The sequence below is a fragment of the Astatotilapia calliptera genome, chromosome 11 (genome assembly GCF_900246225.1).
Source record: "Astatotilapia calliptera chromosome 11, fAstCal1.2, whole genome shotgun sequence".
NCBI lineage: Eukaryota > Metazoa > Chordata > Actinopteri > Cichliformes > Cichlidae > Astatotilapia > Astatotilapia calliptera.
The window spans coordinates 14,560,660-14,577,058 of record NC_039312.1 but is presented as its reverse complement, the minus strand read 5'-3'; the positions used below and the strand labels follow the sequence as shown (position 1 = coordinate 14,577,058).

At 41.7% G+C, this 16,399-nt stretch overlaps 1 protein-coding gene across 5 annotated transcripts; it reads right to left on the bottom strand.

Annotated features, from left to right (window-relative positions):
- Window positions 1–723: 723 nt before the first annotated feature.
- On the bottom strand, window positions 724–14,463 carry sybu (syntabulin (syntaxin-interacting)). 5 transcript variants are annotated; one of them, XM_026185197.1, is made up of 8 exons: window positions 14,382–14,463; window positions 9,045–9,088; window positions 8,649–8,835; window positions 8,067–8,267; window positions 5,784–5,883; window positions 5,453–5,605; window positions 4,031–4,186; window positions 724–2,515 (listed from the first exon to the last, which is right to left on the bottom strand). In XM_026185197.1, the coding sequence occupies exons 2-8, from the start codon at window positions 9,066–9,068 to the stop codon at window positions 1,351–1,353; spliced, it is 1,986 nt and encodes a 661-aa protein (XP_026040982.1). In that variant the 5' UTR covers window positions 9,069–9,088; window positions 14,382–14,463; the 3' UTR covers window positions 724–1,350. The 5 variants fall into 5 exon arrangements, with proteins under 5 accessions (XP_026040982.1, XP_026040981.1, XP_026040980.1 ...); XM_026185196.1 differs by lacking the exon at window positions 14,382–14,463 and adding an exon at window positions 13,498–13,677; XM_026185195.1 differs by lacking the exon at window positions 14,382–14,463 and adding an exon at window positions 13,502–13,677.
- Between the last annotated feature and the right edge of the window lie 1,936 nt (window positions 14,464–16,399).

Here is a 16,399-nt window from a genome sequence, read left to right as displayed (position 1 = left end):
AGCTAAGTGGGTGCAGTCACATCCAGTGTTCTTTTATAAAAAAAACAACAAAAAAAAAACTGGCGTGCACTCATGCTCAAACCAATGCTTGCCCACTCATTTAATCTAGCATCCCTACACTGATATGAGGATTACAGCATCTGATGATTCAGATGCCTTATGAACCGAGGAGTCATGGTTATGCAATGTCAACATAGCATTTCTCCTTACAGCTGGAGCGGAAATGGACCCATTGTAGCAAAGATGTAAGTGTTAGCTCATGTAGATTTAATCAGCTTTTTGCTTTAATTTTCACTGAATGTGATGGGTATTATGCAATCACTAAAGGCTTATGTGAGCAGACTCAGAGCTGCACTGACCCAGTTTTTACTGGTGTAAGGGCAGGTTTAACAGCTTCTGAGAGATCCCAGTAAAGTGGATCTAATGCACTCCACAGTCAGAACCACAACCCAGGGGACATCTGTAGACAGGTCGAGAAAGCTTTTACGTAAGATGAACCATCACGAGAGCATGTTGCTTGCTGGAACTTGGGTTCTGATGAGATACCCCACCCCCGTTTATTTATGGGAAGAAAAAAAAAAAAAAAAAAAAACTCCCATTGTTTTTGTCTCAAACAGGACCCTTACACAAGTCAAACTTGGAAAAAGATTTCCATGAATTTTAATAAACCCAAAAGCAAATGTAAAAAAAACAAAAAACAAATAAACAAAACACTACAACATAGCCAGAATTATCATGCTTTAATAATAAAGATGCAAGGACATTGATGTTACTACCAGTATTGCACATTGCTCAGGCACATTACAAGTGTCAGTTGCTTTGAAGCATTAGCTTCTATGAACAATACACAGGCAGTACCAAGTAAAGCTCTACACCCAGAATGAGGGGAGGAAAAAAATAAAAATAAAAATAAAAATTCACAAAACAGTGAACTTACATTAAAGCTTTGGCTGAAGGTTTAAGGTTACTTTATGAAGAAAGGAAACATTCCAGAACCCACCACCCATCAAACAGAAAGCAGCAGTCAGTCTTTCACCTCCTGAAAATCTCTTAACACAAAGAACTTTTGCTTTAAACAGCTAGGGACACCACAGGACTATGATAACACACAACCATCTACCCAGATGATCTGCTTATACATGTAAATCATAAATAAATACATAAATAAACTTTGTTATAAATAATCCCTTCCATGTCACCTCTTGGTAACTACAGTGCAAAAAAATAACAGTGCTCAAACCAAAATGACTGCATTGATATCAAGTGTTCAACGATGTCACAAATACTCTTGGAAAGATGCTTAAGTGCTTTAGTTCAAGGTCAGGGGTTTTGCATGCGGATTGGAAGCCATTACGCATCAGGCCTATGAGTGATGTGACGAAGAGAGTGCAATCCCATGATGCAGCAGCCCCTAATCAGGGCAGCAATGTTGTACACCGGAGTGCTTCCGTCCAAGCCATGCCGTGAGTACAGCCAAGCCACTGTAGGCAATACTGGTGCCGCTACTGCCACCAGATCCACGAGGAAGCTGTTGCTCCAGTAACGCTTGCCGACCACATCCAGTCCTGATGACAGATGAGAATCCTCCTCGCCGACAGTAAAGTCCAGCTCCTCCATGAATCGTCTGTTCTCGGAAGGCTCTGAGCAACATGTGCCGGAATCGGCGGAGGTGTCGGGGCTCTCTGTAAATGTGCTGGGTTGGGAAGGTGTTGAGTCAGGCTGTTTGGTGGTGGTGCAAATGGAGCCAGGTAGGTTTGGGAACCCTAGAAGACTAACTGGGGCTGATAGAGCTGCATCTCCTGCTGCAACCCCATGGAACTTTAGAAGCTGAAAGAGCAGAGCCTGCAGGTCTGGAGGCATGGGCATGATGTCGGCCTGGACTTCTTTGTCCTCATGTGGAAGTGTGCCTGAGGTGGCAACCATATCTGGTAGAGTGGGCTGGGTTCCAGTGGATGAATCGGTTGACTGTCTCTCTCCTGACAGCGCAGACACTCTGGGCCCAGACTCTGCACTGGCCCTCAGCTTGCTGCTACAGTCCTGACTGAAGTCCATTGCAGTGGACATGAAGACCTTCTCCAAAATGTCCGCTCTGTTCGCCATCTCATCATTTGCCAGCAGCCCGCTGTCTGCCATTGCCTCTGCTCCTTGGTATCCCAGCTCCATTGCACCTTCCTCATCCACCACCATCTTCTTCCCGCTGCCATCAGAGCTGTCGTACATAAAGTCCAGGGTGTTTTCATCTTGGAGGTTGGCACCACTCTGGGCGAGCTCCATGCTTTGCAGCAGGGACTCCAACTTCCTGTTTTGGATGTTGATGTCAATGAAGTATTTCTGAATTCCTTTATCTTTTTCCATCAGACTGCTCTTCATGGTTTCCACCACCTGACGCAGCTGCTTGATCTCTTTGCGTGCTTCTTTGAGGGACAGCTGAGCCTCCACCCGGTGGCACTCCTCTTCAATCCAGTCCTCCCTCATTCTGCTAAGCTGGGCTTTAAGCTCCTCAATCTCTGTCTCTCTAATAAAGAGGGAGGAAAACATCCAAGTAACTTAAAGGAACAGTTTTTGAATACACACTTGTGAACTTTACCATGTAATTTGTAAAGTTTGGAAAAAAAAAAAAAGCCACTTATATGCCAAGTCTGAAGCTATACATAGTTTAGCTAAAGACTGGATGTTCTGGGGGATGGCTGTGACAACCCACTGTGTGTGGGTTTAGGTGGCTAGACATTTACTGTTAGAAGAGAGAAATACACCATATGGACAGAAGTCCTAGGCCACTTACAAATGCCGGGAGTTTTTTTTTTTTTTTAAACAAAACAAAAACACTGCACTTATTGAGTTTGTAACTTTGTGTTTTCTGCCACTTTAATACAAATGTCTGTGAAGGTTCATGGCCTGAATTCAAAGGGGGGAGTGAATAACTATTCAGTTTGAAATGTATGAAAGTATGTACAGTTACACATTTATGTAAAAAAAACTTAATCAAATAGGAGGTCATTAGTTTGCAATATTACTCTGACCTAAAATTACTGCTCATGTCTTGAATTTTGTGTCGAAGTGGCAGGTGGGCCACACATGGGCCTTAACACTTGACATATGACTGGGTAGCATTATCAATTTAAAGCCAACAACCTGTGTTGTTTATGGTTTTTGAATAAAATTTAAGAAACTTTTGTCTTGTATTTTGATTAGAGTGAAAATTTAAAATTGAGTGGGCACCATGGGATTCCCGGGTTTTTAAGTGGGCCACCTACGAATGGCTGGTGTAACCTAGCTACCACACTTTTAATAATGGATTGCATTTATATAGCGCTTTTCAAGGCACCCAAAGCGCTTTACAATTCCACTATTCATTCACTCTCACATTCACACACTGGTGGAGGCAAGCTACAGTTGTAGCCACAGCTGCCCTGGGGCAGACTGACAGAAGCGAGGCTGCCATATCGAAGCGAGGCGCCATCGGCCCCACTGGCCAACACCAGTAGGCCAGAGGAGACAAGTGTCTTGCCCAAGGACACAACGATCGAACCGGCAACCTTTCGGTTACAGATGAGCTTCCCAACCCCCTGAGCCACGGTCGCCCCATCTATTAATCCATCTAGCCCCAGCAATGCCATTCCTATTGATTTCTCACTATGCCTCCTTTTTGTCTTAGTACACATTCAAAGAAATTGTAGTAAAGTAAAATAAATAACTCAAATTTTCATCCAAAATAAAAATGGCATATTTTGCCATTTGCCCAGATGCTCCTTTTTGAGTCTTCATGCTAAACCACAGTCCCATATTTAATGAATGACAAGGACATTATTTAATCCATCACTGTTAAGCGCAGCATACGAATAAAGAAACACTTTAAAAATATGCTTTGCTATGCGCAGTCTCATGCAACACTCCTTTTCCAGGGGGTTTAGACTTCACAAGATGTTACTGAGGAGCAGAACTGCAGCATGCAAGCATTACATCAGCACAGCAGTACATTTTTGCTGTCATCCTGTCTTAAAACTGAACAGCTGGACATGAGGCTGCCAACCTGTCATGGACTCTGTTCTCAGACTCCAGCAGTTTGGTCTTCAGGTGTCTGATGGCCACTTCCTTCTGCTGCAGAGGGGTGAGGTACTGCTCAGGGTTCGGAGGCCTGATTCCGTGGTTGTCACCACATGAATGGTAGCAGCCCAGACCTGCCCTTCTGTTGGGCAGACAAAGAGAGGGAGAAAGGGAAATGAGGTTGCCGGTGGATGTTTACACCTCGGAAAGTGATTATCTGTCATTCATCAAGCAGACATTTTTAAACAGCTGCAGAAAACAAACCAATTTAAAACTTCAGCTAAATTCTCCCCACAGAATGTAATTAGTCGGATTCAGAGTGCTGTCAGGGCAGATGCTCCCTGAAGCCTGGAATTACTGTCTGACACAGGATTACTGACATGCAGGCAACAGACTTAAAATCCTAAAATGCTGAATACAAGCAGCGTTAGCTAGCAAAGAAATCACCTTAGTGGAAAAAGCCTTGGCAAATGTCCCCTACATGTCCTCAAATAGGTGTGTCATCATGCTCAGAGAAAACTAATAAAAGGATTCCTGTCACCCCCCAAAAAAAGCTAGCGGATTTGGATGATATGCAAAGCAGCATTTAAGACGCTCTCTTTCACCAGCACGATATCCTAGCAACCTGGGTTACTCTAGGCTTTGATGCAAATATGCTGCATCCCTGCTAGAAATAGATACAGCCCTGGAGAAAGCAGCATGTGAGGGGGAAGCAATGTCACATGACACTTAGCCAGGCAGAGGAATGCTGACAAACCGCACGTCTTGGAGTGACAGGACTGGAGGATTATGATGCACTTATGGAAGCTGTGAGCATGGAAAACAGGGCAGATTCTGTGTCTGCACAGAAACTAAAAGGGTTGAGTGTCTATCGTTTGGACTGCTCCTGAGAGTGGATTTTTAAAGTGAAGGCTTATGCAGGGCTGAGATGCAAACTAGCGGAGCCTTTCAAATAATCTGCTGCCTTAAGCACCATGTTAGAAATTCAGTTTTAGCAATATTTAAGACTCAGGCAACTGTATTCTGTTGTATGAAAAATTTTATGACCCTGTTCTCTTTGCCAAAGCAAACTGCTTTCGCTCTAGTTGCAGATGAGACCCAGTCAGAAAGGTCACTGTCTGGGTACCATATTCAGACATTTGCTATATTAAATCCCCATTAATCCCAGCTACAGCCACATCATGACCAATATAATCCTAGCCAGCTGCAAGAGAGGAAATGATAACTGTCTGAGCCTAATCCAGCCACCCACTCACTAGTGGTCACTGCACATGGCCCGAGCCACAGCCTAAACCTCTACAGTCTCCAAAATGTACCTGCTTCTCTTACAAAAAAGGTTACACTTCAAACACATTTAACAGGAAATAAAGAGAAAACGGCAAATAAGCATGAAATCTATATTTATTACCTAGAAGTGGGGCTGGAGGTGCAGCTGCTGCTGTTGGTTGAGGAGGCAGCTCTTGGAGGAGTTCGGTAGGGAGCGTAGAGTTCTGCATCTCTGTTGGCTGCTGGGTTCCCGGCTGGTTTGAACACCGGAAGTGGCCTGATGTGAGTGCTGCGACTTAAGATGAAAGAAAAAAATAAAAATTAATGAGAACAAATAAATATGGGTGTTCATTAATAATTTTTTTTTTTTTAAGTGTGTATATGCACACTGCAGTCTTGCTGGATAATGCATGTCTTGAAAACTTAAGTTCAAATCTGTTAGTGATTTATGATGCACATATTAAACCTCATACCTGCGTGAAGGAGCTTTCTTTCCAACTGAATTGGAACTGAGAACCTCCCTGGTCTTTAGGCTGCCTGTGCTGCTGGAAGAGCTGAAGTCTGCCTCACTACCTGAAGGAAGGAAAAAAAGCACAATGTCCCAACAGGATAAAACAAACTGTTGAACAGTCATCTTTAGTGATGCAGAAACACTGACTGATTCCTGCAAGTGTAAAAATGTGGGTTCTACAAAATTATGTCTCCTTTTTTTGGCCGCTCCCTGTAGAGGTCAGCACAGCAGATCATTCGCTTCCATCTCAGCTTATCCCTTGCATCTTCCTGTCACACCAACCCTCTCCATGTCCACCGGGCTGCTGCATCTTCGACACCCTCTGTCCAATATATCCACTATCCCCCCTCTACGTATGCCCAAACTATCTCAGCCTTGTCTCTCTTTCTTTGTCTCCAAACTGCATGACCCAAGCTGCCCCTCTGACATACTCCTTTCTAATCTTATCCATTCTGGTCACCCCCACTGAGAAAATCTTAACATGTCCAGCTCTGCAATCCATACATAATAGTAAGTCTCATTACAATCTGGTAAACCTTCCCTTTCACTGTTGCTGCATGATTCTGTCACATATTATCCCAAACACTCATCTCCACCCACACTCTTCTTCACCTCTCCTGTGCACCATCCATTGCTTTGGCTCGTTGACCCCAGGTATTTAACTTCATCCACCTTTACTCCCTCTGCTCCTTGCATCTTGGCCGTTTCACCCACCTCCCTCTCATTCACACGCATGTAGTCCGTCTTTCTTCTACTGACTTTTATTCCTTTTTTCTCCAGACTCTCTTCAAACCTGCTCCCTACTCTCACTACGTGGCACAGTGTTGTCTCCAATCATCAGAGTCCACGGAGACTCCTGCCTGACCTCATCTGTCAACCCATCCCTCACCAGTGCAAACAAGAAGGGGCTCAGAGCCAAATCCTGACTCAATCCCATCCTTGCCTTGAACTCATCTGTCACTCCTACGACACAACTCACCACTGTCTCTCTGTCTTCTTACATATTTTTCTGCCACTCCTGACTTCCTCATGCAGTCACACAGTTCCTCTCTTGGTACACCATTATATACTTCCTCTGGATCCACAAAGACGCAGTGCAACTTTTGATCACCGCTATACTTCTCCAGCAACACTCTGGGTTCTACATAATTTAATGAGGGTCAATATAAAAATTAAAAAAAGAATCCTACTTAAAATTCCTGCTAAAAGAAGCCAAAAGTTACCAGCTAGACATATAGCTCCTGCCTTTAAACCACAGCCCAAGTTAATTTGAGTTTAATGCATGAGAGCAATTCATTTTCCCAACGTGCCACATTAGAAACCGAAACCGCTTTAGATTGAGTTTTGTTGTGCATTAGAAAACCATATTCTTTTTAAAAAAAAAAAAAAAAATCACAAACAATCCTTCATTCAGCAACCACTGCAGGATTATGGTGTTTATATCTCTAAACAGGATTTCCAATAAGATTTATGAGCAATCTATACTAATGCTTAGCCAAAAATGAACCATATCATCATAAATATCACTGGAACGTCACAATTAGCCAATGCTATCCAGCCTTATGCAATCTCTCTCTGCTGTTGTCCTGTTGCAGCAGGACAAAGGCTTGAGGCCTGGGCACAGAGATGTAAGCAGAACAAAAGCAGGTCATCATTTTAGAGTTTCAGTGATTCAAAACTGAAATCAGAGTCATACCTGAGTAGTGTCTTTTTCCATTAAACAAAACCATATTACTGTTTCCAGTGACAACAGCAATTAAAACTGCTCAAATCTCAGTGATCCTCCACCACTTTGTGAGTCAACTAAGAGTCTGTGCACCTTCAGTGAGCTGACCTCCTGCTAATCAGCCTAATTGGTTAAGCTCCCAAACATTTCTCCCCACCAATCAGTGCCCCTTGTTCAGTCTGATTATTAATCAAGCATTTCCCCCCTTTGCCTCAGATTATAAGAGAAAAAAATTAATTTTCTGATTAAAAAAAATGCACAGATACACAAATGGCTCTTCTCCCATTCACAATTTTCTTTTTAGTAAGCAGCTGCATCCCAGAGTGGGAAATTGTTATGTGATAACCATGCTGCACTACAGAAGTCTGTGAGTAGAAACAAAACAAAACTCATGAGTGGTAACAGAATCAAACCTTAGGATCAGATGATAATACAGCAGGGCTAAGCTGAAGATTTTGAGATTTCTTGCTTTATCTGAAATTTTGTTTTTGTATTTTTCTCAGTACTCTTTTTTTGTACCTCTGGCTTTCATGGCCGACCTCAGCTCCCTCTTGTGCCTCGGCGCGCTCCGTGCTTCACCGCTCCACTCGGCCATCACCCTCACCCTCTTCACTTTGGTCTTGCGCTCTGGGAGTATCGGCGATCCGTGGGCACTCTGCTCTGAGCCTGACGGGGTTTTGGAGGGGGACACAGACTGACTAGTGGGGCAGCCGGTGTCATCTATTGTAGACAGGCACACAGACAGTAATAGCCAAGAATGGGCAGCGCAGGGCAGGCAGTCAATCGCAACCTAAGTTTGCTCTCTGGCAGATAGCACAACAGCTTTTACAATGGCTCATCACCACCAGAAAGTAGCTGTCAAATAGTTTCTGTGGTCACACACATTCACTCTTTGCATTTTTTGCTCTGTTTCTTAATAGAGGCTAGTTTGGGAGAAAACCAAATAAAGATGCTATTTCTTTTTGAGCGTGCATAACCTTTGCTTAAATTTTTAAATATGTTTGCATTGTAGTATTGTCATAAGATTTTTCAGCTGACCACCAGTCACGTTCATTTCATATTAGGCATGTCCTGCCCTTGCCCTGGAGCTGAGCTTCTTACCAGAACAAAAACTGTTGGTGCTGATGGTCCTCTTGGAGTGCTCGGAGCTGATGTCACACTCCCTGCCCTCCTCCTCTGAGAAAGGGGAATCAGACAGAGGCGATCCCTTGTCTTTTGGTCGGAAAGGATGGAGGACCAGACGTGGGATGCGGCTGCGGGGGCTCCCTTTCTGTGGTGATTTGTTTTCCTGTTTATCAGAGCAGGAGGCACTGATGTAGTGCATGTATGATAACTATGATTTTCTTTTTTTTTTTCTCTTGAATTACCAAACGATTTAGTTCAGGTCATATTTATCATTAATTATCTTATGATAATAACTGCAAGGTTGCAGATATTTTTGTTTTATCTTTGTTTTTATGGGTAAAAAAGAGTATTTTGCATTCAGTTAAGACTCACCTCATATTCTTGGAATGGTCCCATCGTGCCTCACGCTTTCTCCTCTGATCAGTGTGAAAGAAGAAAAAAAGATAAACAGGTAAGTCACATTCCTGTGGACCATATATAGATAAGAATTTTGATGTGGAAGTCAAACTCATAATAAACAAAAGCCATCTATCTGAACCCTGTTACACCACTGAATCCCCCCCCCCACACACACACACACAGACAAATGCCGTCTGGTACAGCTGGCACTAGAAGCCTGAAGGCGGACTTGGCACAACACAGGAAATAAATAAAAAAAAATGCTAAAAATAAACAGTGGGCTACCTTTTCATATCAGGATCAGTCGGCCTATAAACAATCAAATGAAGCCAAGGAATTACAGAGAAAATCCAAATGAAAGGAGATTATGTAAAAATAATTATGAGTCTACATCTATGTAAGACTCTTAATAGTTGCAGAGCTTCATTGTACAAGCATGCTGATGTTAACGTACAGAGGTTTGGCATTTCTCTTTACTGTCTTAGCATGCTGAAGTTTGCCAATGAGCAATAAAGACATGAAGAGCATGGGCTGAAATGTCTTTACCTTTGCAGGAAAACTATTACATAATGATGCTAATCAAAAGTTCAGAAAATCTAAGTTTTAACCCTAACCCTGGACAAAAAAACAAACAAAAAACATATGGCAGAAATGAATTTTAAATCAATTAAAGGAACACTGTGTGAGATTTAATGGCATCACATTGTAAAATGGAACAAAATTAATCCTTTCATTTCCAAGCATGATGGAGAGCTCATAAGCGTGTTGATTCAGTCTAAATGTGAAATGTCCTTTCTAGAAACCATATTCGGTTTGCTTGTTCTGCTCAGCAGCATGGCAGAATTATTATAAGATGTGCTGCCTATAAAGGGCTCGTTCTAAACGTACTTACATCTGTAGTTGGACGTGATAATACCTCAAAATTCTACACACTGGACCTTTAACTCAGTTTGCTTGTGGTTTTGGAACAGTTCGGTCTTTGTGCAGATGCAGATACAAAGAGCAATCTCTTCATGTTCAGCTTATTCATCAAAGTTATCCCAGATTAAAATGATAGATATAAAGCACAGTAATACAGTAGATGAGGCCATGCTAACTCTGCTTATCAGCTGTCTGTGCAAAAAGTGAAGGGCTGCCTGCCAAATGCCACAAAGTGCTTCAATCAATGAAATCTAATGGATGCTGGAGCGATGCTGTAGCTTCTTTTTCTATAAAAGGGTTTGAAATAGAAGCCAAAGCAGAGGGAACTCTGGTCTAACGCTGAACTTTTTTTTGTACATGCACATTTAAACAAGAGAGAAGCATTTTTTATTGATGCTCCATAGCTAAATAATGCAGATCTTCTCTCACGCTTGAATAAACTTTACAAAATTACTTTAGTTCCTCTTGCCTGTTGATTGCCTCTCAGCACCCTCGAGTAAGGGGGTCAGTTGCATAAGTACATACAGATTCTTTTTTGGGGGTGGCATTGGGAATTATGTCATTGACCCCAGGGCCTGTGTGCTGCTGTCGCATCCTTTGGCTCTGATCTCACCTTCCCCCCTCCTACATTAAAAAGAAAAGTACTTCAATCACCTGCCTTTGCAAAACTAAGGACCCAATACGACCTATTATCCATTAATGAGTAGCCCAGAAGTGTGCAAAATCCTCCTTTCCAACCCACAAAGGACCAAACTGAACTGCAAAATTAGAACACAGAGTCTCAGGACTCAAACTCCACTTTCATCTTCTTCAAAAATAGACTGACGTGTTCTGAATTGTACTGCACCACTTTATCTTACACTTTTATTCTTTTGGTTTTCAGGCATCCACAATTTCATCCTTCGCTGTAGTAATACACAAAAGCCCGGTGCAATAGCATGGCAGAATCAGATTATAGGCACCAAGCAGGGCCGGGCGACTGCTGCCGTGCCCTAGCAACAGTCATAGCAACTGAAGGGGATAAGCTGTGCGAAAGAGTCGAGCTAGAAGGAACCAGTTATGTATGAATGTGCACAGAGTGAAGGCTTCTGCTGCTCATCCTACTCAGCCCTTCGCTGATGAAATATCTGGAAGTGTTGAAGGGGAGGTACCATTCAGCTGCTCGATGCTTTCCTCAGACTGAATGAACATTGTGTACTCTAGCCAGCGTGTTTACGGAGCATCGTGCCACTGATTTGATGAGATCAATGAATATTTATATTTTTATATTTTTAATGGATTTTCTTTTAACTGTGGCTCTCATTAATGGGTTTTAAAGGTAAAACAAACAACTAAAAGACAAACCTGGATGTGGATAAACTGAAACAAGAGCTGAGCAGAGAAGATGAGATGTGTGATTTTTCAATCAAAAAGGGTGTGGTCAAGAGGAAATGTGGATGGTGGTGTCAGCCTGTCTGACAGTTTTGGTGCTGACTGAAATGTGGTGTCTAAACAACTATTAGGAAGCACCGCTACCAGGATGACAAATTTTGGAGGTGATGCCACCGAATGGACTGACGTTATGCAAAGCAAAGGCATCCATGGTTCCCTGACTCGACATGACTTTATTGATCTTTTGACTTCCTTTCTAGTATCTCTCAGAGGCTGAGGTTTTCAGTTTTGAATGTAGTGTCTTAATAACAATTGGCTGGAAAAAGAGTGGTCTCAGTGGATTCTGACAGTCTGCTGATGATGCTGGGTGTTTTAGCTTTACGATTGGCTATAAGGACTTTCATTGTAAATATATAGCTCCTGTCAAACGTCTCAGTCAGAATAAGCCTATGCACTGAAACTACCTGGTTAAATGAACTAAAGAGATTTGCTGGTTCCTTTTTTCTACTTAGCTTTGCTTGAGGTTGTTTTTATTTGAACTGTACGCACCTTGGTTTTGTAGTATTGTGTTACATTGTGTTGACACTGATTCCTGCCCATCCATCTGTGGTATACCCATATTTGATGATTTGACTGCGGCCAAGTCTTTCCACTCGCACCCATACATTCGATCCTTTGCTTGTCTCTAGACAAAGTTGATTGGCTACCTGCTGAGTAAGAGGCTAAGAACTGCCTAAGGTGCAAAGACTCCCTTTAAGCAACAAACAGCCAAATTGCCTGCATATATGAACAATAATCAATCCAAAAATAAATAAATAATAATTTAAAAAACTGTATTCCAAACAAACTTCATGGGAGGTTGCTGATTTAGTAAGAAGATGAACTGGGAAAGGATGTTTTATAAGAACTGTCAGTGGGATACAAATAAACAAGTCTTTAAGCCTCCACTGGAGCTACTCCCCTCATCCAGATGGTGTTGTTTTAAAACAGCATGGAGTGGGCGTCAATAATAATTCCCTTAATCCATCCCAGAGTATGTGTTTTTTCATAATGGTGGTGACACACATGAACTAATGCGAAGCTTCTCATTCCACTTTGACATTAACGTCATAATGCAGTCGGTACATTTGCTGTGTTTATTACTGAGGCATTAAAATTGCTTGATTTCTGTGAAAACCAGCTGGTGTTGACTCTTGTTCCCCCTCCCTTTGCTGAAATAAAAAAAAGGAAAGATTCAATTGAATGATTTCAATCTCTCTGCTGAGTCACATGTCATACCTGCCACTTTTATTTTAAGCCCACCAACCCTTAAACAGACTGCATCATAAATGCATGATGTCAGTGCTTGGAAGTGACTTTCACTTTCAGCATGAAGCATTCTGAAACTAAAAGTGACTTTTGGTAAAATAGCTTCCAGCCAGTACAGAAGATGTGTTTATGCAAAAGAAAACCACAGTCAACAGAATTATTCTCCATATAGTGGCGATCATTTTCGTTTGCATGTCTTTCCAGTGCTGTCAACACACCCAAAATAAAAGAGAATTTGAGCAGCCATTTAAACCATCATTAATAAACCCTCGGACAGCGCACCATGTGTTTACATGCCTCCCTTTGTTTACCACAGCTCCCTTCAAAATCCATTTTTCCTTTTCTTTTTTTAAACCGAGTACTATAAAGCCTATTTAGATAATATCGTACCAACAAATAAAGCGGTTCTTTTCATATAACCATTTAATAGTTGCTCGATTTACATTTTTATCCTATCGCATCCAGCCGTGGGATTTTTGTTTTGTTTCATGTGGCGCCCCCGCAGTTTCTGGGAATGTTTACCTTAGGCGCTGACATGTCTCCATGATAACGATGTGCGGAGTCAGCTACAGGACGTCTCTGGCTGTAAACAACTTCAAGCATGGGGTGGACAGATTTCATCCAACATGTCATATTTATGCGCATAGGCAAAAATATCATGATTGGAGAAAAAAATCTAAAGAAGACTCGCTCCTGAACTTGTAAACAGCTCCACCCCTCCCCACCTGCTGCCATTCCTAAAATAGTTTTAAGGGAAGATTTTTAGAGGCTAACACGCATTTGATGCGACATGGTTTTCAATAAGAGGATCAAAACACAACAACACCTGCCTGGATGGTGGACGGTGACGTTAAACGGTGATGTCTCTCAGAAGGATGCGCGTCAGTTTGGGTGAAGCACAAAGGGTCGTTCCTCTGCTGGTGGTGCCAGCCTGCGCGCTGCTGTGTGGATGTTGTGCGGATGAGAGCTGAGTGCAGACTGACGACGCACGCGATTGGGCAAGAAGTGAGACCACTGACTGTGCGCGCGCAATAAAGTGCCCGCCATCCCAAGTGTGTTACATAACGAGCGGGGCGTTACTTAACCACCGAAGCCCCCCCACCGTGTAGCGATATGGACTTTGTACAGCAGTACACTGCGTGCTGTCCACGTTTCAATTTTACATACACTTTAGTCTATACATTATTCTTAGAAATGCACATGATGCAATAGTATGCTATATTATAATACCACGTCCCCCCGACACTGCAAAACTAGATTTAACAGGATTTAACATTGATCGAAACCATATCATCTAAGATTTTACATTCCCTGCACGGATTTGCGGCATTCCTTAAAACCATCCCAACGGATACAAGTTAGAACCGTTTAAATACCAGATATAAAAATGTCATCTGCTGTACACATACAGAAGGTTGTTTTTTTTTCTTTCTCGAATATGTACATGAAGGTAAACACTGTCTGCTGACTTGCTGTCGGGGCCTGTTGGCTCTCCATGGTGCTGAAACTGAGGCCGATTGAAATACGACGCTGGCGCTTTAAATGCCATTCATGCCGTAACGTTTACAGATTCTGCAAACACACACATACATAAAACAGTGGTTTTTGTCACGCCGCTGACTGGCAAATGTGCTGAAATCAGAGTGACAGACATAAAAATAAAACTTTGAGCGCGGTGAAATAACTCGACTGTTAATGTTTTTGTCTTACCTCATTTATTTGGATTTTCATCAGCTAATTCCAGTCGTTTTAAAGTGGATTCTAAATGGAAACACAGCACAGTGACTAAGATGCCAGCGTGCCACCTCTAAGCAGGAGTTTGTCTTGTATCACGGAGGACCTCTGCTGGAACAAGAAGACACTGAAGCTCGGTGGGCAGTGATGCTTTATTTAAAGATGGTAAACAGAACAGCTGAGCGTATGCGCGTTTAAAATCAACTACCATTTTTGCCCTCACAGGCCTACTCCACAAAGAGCAGCTCGACATGAAACAGGAGGGAAAGTAATAGTAGCACTTTAATGTAGCTGAAGCAGTTTCAGTGTCCTAACGTTTTGTTCACCGTCCTGCTATAAATGTGATTTAAAATGATTTAAAGGGTCAAATGTTACCTTCCCCAAGCTGTTATCACTTCTGGAGACCTTTAGCTCAATATCAGGTTATAAACTTAATATATCGAAGACTCAGATTTTAACTTTTAATTATAAGTCAAATCAGGAAATTAAGTCCAAAGCTAACTTGAATTGGGATTTGGAGCAAATTAAGTATCTTGGAGTAAGTATCCCTAAAGATCTCTCAAAAATATATCATGCAAATTTGAAACCTTTGTGCTATAAAATAAATGAGGCTACTAAAAGATGGAACTTAACAATTTCAGGAGTGGGACAAAATTATTTCCAGGTTCATATGACAGGGGAAAAGATCATGAATCAAGTACCAAACTAGCTGGCTATAAAGATAAAGGGGGGTTGGGGTTCCCATGTTTGAAAGATTACTATGTTTCAGCTCAACTGAGGACCCTAGTGTGTTGGTGCAATGTAGACTACCAAGCAAGATGGAAAGAAATAGAAATAGTTGCCTCAAGAGATTTTCCAATTCAGGCAAACTTAGGGGATGTGACACTTATTAAAAAACAAATTAATCAAGGAAACCAATGGATTAACTTGCCTTTAAAGCTTTGGTTACAATTTCTTAACAAGAATGATTGGAATGAAGAGACCAGGATCTTAAGATGGTGCTCTTATGATCTTGATTTTTTACCCAATAAAATAGATGCGAGATATAAAAACTGGGTAGGACAAGGCTTAACGGCATACTGTATGTTTTATGATAAGGGAACTCTTAGGGACTTCCAATCAGTAAAAGATCAATACCAGTTAAGCAATACGGATTTTTATACTCAGTAAATGTGGATAAAGTGACCAAGCTGTTATATGGCATTTTGAGTCTGGCTGCCCGAAAGACTATCACTCAGAAATGGCTAAGTGTGAAAATTCCATCACTAAATGACTGGCACGAGACGGTCTATGGGTTGTTTAAAATGTAAAAAAATTACCTTCTCTCACAGATTTCAGTATGACACGTTTGTTGAGATTTGGGACAAATGGAAACATTACATTTTGTCAAGGCGACCCGAATTTGTTTGAACCTCTGTAATCCTGTATGTCATATTTTTGAACTGCTATATAGCTAGATAGATAGATATATATGTATGTATGTGTGTGTGTGTGTGTTAACTAGATGGTACACCTGTTTGTTTACTTGTGTTTTTATAGGTTGTGTCTTACTTTATGTTCCTTATCAAAAAAAAATGTATATTTTTGTTTGTGGTAAATTCTAAATTAAAAAAAAGAATTTTTTTTTTAATGATTTAAAGGGAGCACAGATATGGGCAGGTTTTTATTAGGATCTATTTTGAACTGAAGCATATAGGATCCTGCGAACAACACTTGTGACCTTACAGAGACCTGCCATTGCAATAGTTACTATCAATAAATCATTAAATCAACAAGACTAAGGGGGCAATATTCAGTATTTTCAGAACAGTAACTACCATTAGCATAGTTTATCAATGTATATGGAAGCCAGACAGCCGAGACTAAACAAACTAAGCACAAAACAAAGGAATTTGTGTTTGGTCAAAAGTGTTCAATAAGGTTGAGGTCAGGACTGCAGGCGGGCACTCCAAAATTCTGGAGGTAGTCTCTGATAAACCCCAATCTGTGGGGGT